General features: G+C 38.6%; 1 protein-coding gene across 1 annotated transcript; it reads right to left on the reverse strand.

The window, feature by feature from the left end:
• Positions 1-3,854: 3,854 nt before the first annotated feature.
• Positions 3,855-4,784, reverse strand: LOC308370217 (olfactory receptor 52E8-like; the record flags this gene model as incomplete). The annotated part of the gene is made up of 1 exon (XM_080844836.1): positions 3,855-4,784. One exon carries the CDS (start codon positions 4,782-4,784, stop codon positions 3,855-3,857), a length of 930 nt encoding a protein of 309 aa, XP_080700962.1.
• Between the last annotated feature and the right edge of the window lie 1,478 nt (positions 4,785-6,262).

A 6,262-nucleotide genomic window follows, 5' to 3' on the forward strand; every position in this document is an offset into this window, starting at 1 on the left:
AAAGCCAAAAGGGGCAGATTAATTCTCACAGGGTTTGTATACAAAGGGTCACACTTACCACGCTGTGTCAATGTAGTACAATTATTTATTATTAGTAGAAGCTCAGTCCTGTAACTTGTAATTTTGTTATTAGAATATGAAGCAATACTTTATATACTGTACATATGATATTCAATAGGTACAATAAAGAGAAGACTTAACTCTGAAGTAAATATATACAATGTGTGTTATTCTCTGCTCATGTTGGTCATATAATCAGTATTGTGTGAGAGAGCTGAATTTAAAGAACTACATCATGAACTGCATCATGTTTGAAATTCAGTTTTGTTTTTAATTCTTGTTATTTTGTAAGTGACATACCCATTAGAATAGCCTGTGTAGATGTCACCTGTGTTATTTAATAGGAATGTACTCAACATCGAAATCATAAGTCAAGGCTCTGAGCAAGGCCTACTTGTCCTTTAAGACAAAGGATAGATCATTGGTCACCAATTTGCAAACAGATGTGTCTGAATAGTCCAGCACAATGTGCAGATATGCAGCCAACTACGATCTCATCAGAGAAGGCAAGTAGAACATTGGAAGCGTGTTTTGTTGTTCGACATGTTAACAGCGCATTGTTTTTTGAAAAACACACTGTACATTTTCAAAAAAAACTATTTCACAGATTAAAGTGTTTTCAATATAGTAAAAGGTTATTAGGATTCACAGATCATTCATTCTCATGAGTACAAGACCAACCAGCCCAAATACTATTATGTAAAGACCATTATGTAAGGAATAATATATAGTCGGGGTCCTGTTCATCCGGAAGGGATTTATTTTTTCGATAATGACTGCCAGACTATACATTATTCCTGCTTATTTTACGATAACTTGCCAAAAAGATATAAGACATTCCTTCAAAATACCTATTTTTAATGATTTTGTTGTAGTTTTGTGACTTTTACTTATCTTACTTTAAGAAAAAAATTGTTCTTCACGCAAATAGAACTTTAGAGTTTCAGTTGTTGCATAGCAACCCATTACTAGCTGACTTGAAGTTACAATTACTTTCCATTAAGTAACATGACCGGACTACTTGCTGGATGATAAAGATGTGAATTAGAACCACATGTAGGTTAATCGGGGCAAAAGCCTCATTTCTGTTTGGCATCTGCTACTCAGTCGTAACCGGTCTAATCCGAACTGGGGTGTTGGAGTAGAGACTAGCTTGCTGATCGGTTCTTGACTATGCTCAGTTGTTCCATATTTGGATCAAGGCATCACTGGTTGGAAGACCCTACAATGATTTTGCCACTTGACACTACAGCAAATAGTTAATGAGAGTGTATTGTGAGGGCTTAAATGTCATATCATCTGTTCTGTAAGGATAGAGATGAATCCAAGCTCATTTAACAGGTTTTGAGATTATTCTTTGCAGGATCATATCTTGTAATTCTTGAATTAGGGGGCAGGTCCATATCATTCGTGTTTGCTGTCGGATCATGTGGTACTGTCAGTGAGGTCTCCAATTTGAAATCGGGTCAAAGTCAATACAATTAGACACAGAAAGGATTGACAGATTGATGGCCGTTTGATAGGTGAAAAATCACCCTAGTTACCTCAGGACTCCGGAGCTGCATGAAAGTATATTTATTAGACAAACAAACAAAGACAATTGATATCAGGCTCTCCTACCAGCACAAGTCTGACAGTGAAGGCAATGATAAACTCTTCGCACAAGGTTTATATAGACAGAAGTTTAGCTTTCAGCAGGGATAACCATGTGGTGGATTTCTCACGTCCGAGGCTCCCTGTCTTGCAAGGATGGCAGTTTTGCACAAGGTCGGAAGAAGCACAGTTCCTTTCTTATCTCCTCTGGTCTAAACATGCTCTTCTTCATATGCAGACTTAGTGGCTCCTAATATTCTAGTTACACACACAGAGAGAAAAGCCATGCTCCTGCTTTCATAAGCACATGATTCATACAAGGAATATATGAATACAAGGCACTTGATTATTATATTCTTAAGTCATTAACAGTGTTTGGAAATAATCTCTATCACCGTTCTTAGTTGGTGGAGCGATTTGTCTGGTTTATTCCGATAACGAATGAGACTCCATGCTAAATAGTTACACGGCCCCTTGTGGTCTGCGTTTTTAATTTCTTAGAGGGACAAGTGGCTTTTAGCCTGATATCTTCAGTAGCCATGATTCCACTATCGGGCCACTGTGATAATTAAATTATCGCATAAATAAAATCATCTCATTAATTTAATTTAATTTAGGTCATTTGATATTGACTAGTTTTTTTGCCACCGAACCTCTCTTACCTGACTCCACTAACCCTGCCTTTCACCTTGACCTACCCTAGGGTAATCATCGGCCCAAAAGCTCCTGGCCACAATGGGGACTCAACTGGCCCTGGCATGTACCAGCTCGCCTGAATTTGGCCCGATGATGGAAACACGGCTAGTAACTGGTTTAAGGAGCAAACAATGGCAGATAAACACCACTAGTAGTAAAAAAACTTCCCATCCCTCCTTTGCAAACAACAACTTACATGAGTAAATAAAAATTATGCGTAAATAGAAGAAAGGCAAGCTAAAAAGAGAGAATTAAAAAAACAAAAACAAGGGTAAACCACAGGGGTCTGTGGGCAGCAAAGGATATAAGAACGAAAGGGCTCAAAAGCCAAGCTAAAAAGTCCAGTAAAGGCAACCACCACAGAGACAGGAAGCCGGGCACTGGTTTGTGGTTGATGGTGTGGCAGAAACCATAACCTAGCTCTTCAACCAAATGAGGCTGTTAAAAGGGAGTTTTTCCTTACCACCATTCCCCATACATTATAGATTCAGGCCTGGGATCTATAATGTGCCTAGAGATCATGTAAGTTGTTGACTGCACTATATAAATAAATAAAATGTAACTACATTAGTTTAATTTGAGTTTAAGTCTTCAGACACCCCAGGATAAGTGCTCTGGTCAGGTCTGGCCAGGATAAGCTTTGATCACTTGCATCCTTTGGGTTATTAACAAGACCATGTTGACTGATCGCTGCCTGCACAGTTAAACCTGCAAGGGCGTTTCAGACCCCAGTCCATGAGCCCTTACAGACTCATTTTAACTTTTTTAGTTTATTTGGTTTTTTTGCGACCCTTTATTTCAAGAGAACACTGGAGAGGAATCAAGTGGGCAAGAGATGGGGTGTGACTACAGAGGTTGTATGTGGTGAGTAACACTTGTGTCATGGCTCTCCTGCCTTTTTACTTCGAGATAATATTTTTTACCCCAGCTCAACACATTCCAACCCAGTGACAAAAGAGCGTTCACCATCAGTGCGTATCACCAAGTTTCATCCATCCCCACAAGAGGTTTCTATAGGCCGCTTTCAGCTTCAGTGTGTATCAGTTCTATCAGTTTCACTGTGCACAATTCAATTGTATTTGTTAACACAGCTGTTCATCTCTTAACGAATAAATTGTTGTGGGCAGAAAACATTTTCAACCATGTAATAATTTTCAATATTATTAAACTACACTCAGCCATATTAAATGCATCTGAAGGTGGAGAAAACAGGGAAAATGAATTACATCAGGTGTTTTTTTTTTAACTCTTAAGCAATACATGCCTTGGGAAATGAATAACATAGGTAATTTACTAAACACCTTTATGTTGAGGTGATTTGTAAAGAAATTTCATCCAGATTTACATTTCCAGAGGTTGTTATTTATTGACATACTGGAAAATAAACATTAGGATTATTAGGTGAGATGGAAATAGACCAGACAGTGTGCAGGGGCAAATCAAAAGCACATTGATGAAGGCTACAAGGTTTCATATGATTTAAGATTATTCCTAAAATATGTCTTCTAGCTGGGTGTTATTTTTCTACCAAACATCTGCAATATCTTGAGCCTTAATTGTTTAGTTTGTATACCATAAATTATCGGATTTAAATGAGCTGGCACAACATGAAAAAGAATAGCTACAAGTCTTCTTAAAAATGGGTACTCTGGAAAACGATGCATTATGACAATAATGAAGCCAGTTAATAGCATTATCAAATACAGAACTAAGTGACTGGCACACGTTTGAACGGCTTTGCTGTTGAGTTCTGCATTTTTCTTAGTCCAACATGTGATTGCAATTCTAATGTATGTGACAGCAACAGTACCCATAGATGAGGACAATAATATAACAGTATAAAACAGTCCATATATATTGTTTATAGACACATCTTCACAAGATAACTTGAACAAGGAAGCATTATCACAATAAAAATTTGGAATAACTGATGTACAACGTGACAACCTGACACTGAGGCTGACTAATACACCTACTAGGACAACTGCAACAGCCCAGGCACACACAGACAAGATCACTACTGCCTTAGCCGTCATTATTGCACTGTATCTCAGTGGATTGCATATAGCCACATACCTATCAATGGCCATTATGATCAGTATGGTGTGTGAAGCAGAGCCGTAAGTATGAGCACCAAGTACCTGAGTAACACACGCACTATAAGAAATTAACCTGTTTTTATAAACCATGTCAAACAATAGATTGGGGAGTAAGAATGTGTTACCAAGGATATCATTGACAGACAAGTTGCAGAATAGCAAGTACATGGGTTCGTGTAAGCTTCTCTCTGCAATGATGATGAAAATAACACCAATATTACTTATTAGCAGTGCAATATAGACAAAGAGCAATGTGAAAAACACTGGATATGTGGATGACTCAGAAAGGTCTAGATCTTCCAGTAAAAGAATGTCACTGACAGAAATGTTTTCCATCCTTGTACCCTGCTCACCTGTGAAACAGAATAAAAAACAAACAGTATTTTTGTTTCTTTTCATACAGCTTGTCAAAAGATATGTCAGTGTCTATGGGTTTATTCTGTCAATAGCTTTGATTGCGATTTGGCTAGGATTAAGAATAGAACACTTATGCATATAGCTTACCTTCAGTAGCAATGGGTATCAATCTAAGTCTTTCTCAGAGGCTTGTCTTGCAGAACTACTTATATCTTACCTTCTCTGACTGCCCATGACATTGATCCTCTGAGAGTCAGCTGGAGGTGGTGGCAGAAGAAACATGAGTCTCAGGCCCTCTGCAGGCCAACAGCATGAAATTCATGTGAGAACTAAACAGGGCATTTAAGTTCAATAATTTAATTTGAACTATGTAACATATGGGAGCACTTTTTCATGGGTGACTATGTTAAGGTGCCAGGTACCCTGCAAACCTGTCTTTTTGTGCTATGCACAGGACACACTGTCCATGGTTCAAAGTGTTTCCATAACGGTCCAGTTTCACAGTACAGTTAGCGCCACACACACATTGCACCAACAATTTTTGTTTTTATCACTGCCATCTTTGATGTACCCCTTTGTGTCACATCTGGTCAACGACATTAGCTGGGTTTCCATTTGTATGGACAACTAAGGGTCATGGTGGATTTTTTTTTAAACTTATTATGATGATGAGAATTTTCTTTTTTCAGCTACTTTTGCGTTCCCTCACAATCATTTGCATTCCTTCTCTATACTTTTGCATTCCCTTCCTCCCTCCTTGCTTCCTGCAGATCACTGTTATTTTTCATCTTAGTGAGTCATCTCATTCTAACTATTCAGGTAGGTTAACTTTCACTGATTACATAGCCATGCTTATCATCAATCAGTAAAACTATATCCTCATGTTTAATGACAAGTACAAAGACAGTACAATTCTATGAGCTGATCCATGTCGTGGTGTGGCAAATAGACCATGAATAGTGGGATAGCAATAGGATTGTGAGGTGACAGAAAATATAGGCTTTAGAGTTTGAAGCAGCGTGAAACTAGCCTAATCAGTGCAGGTCGCTTCCGGCCCTGATTTCTGGATGGGAGACGTTAAACATTCAAAGTATAAGCCCATGAATACTGTGGTGTAACAGCATAAATTAAAAGTTTTTAGCTTGATTTAATCCATAGAGCGGTAAAGCGTTTGGATATTTAGGGCCTGATTTACTAACATGCGACCGCAGCTTAATCTGCGGTCGCACATTAACACACTGTGTTTTTGCGCATTTTCCGTGGTATTTATCAAACCAGATCTGCGCTGGGCACTCTGTGCTTACTCCGCCCTTTGAAGGGCCTTATTTACTAACATTGATTTGCGACCGCAGCTTAATCTGCGCCTTTGCCAGGCGCACAATAACGCACAGTGTTTCCCCGCATTTTCCGTGATATTTATCAAGCCAGATCCGCGCTGGGCAATCATTATTTAGCGC

This window comes from Sprattus sprattus, assembly GCF_963457725.1.
Source record: "Sprattus sprattus genome assembly, chromosome: 9".
NCBI classification, from domain to species: domain Eukaryota; kingdom Metazoa; phylum Chordata; class Actinopteri; order Clupeiformes; family Clupeidae; genus Sprattus; species Sprattus sprattus.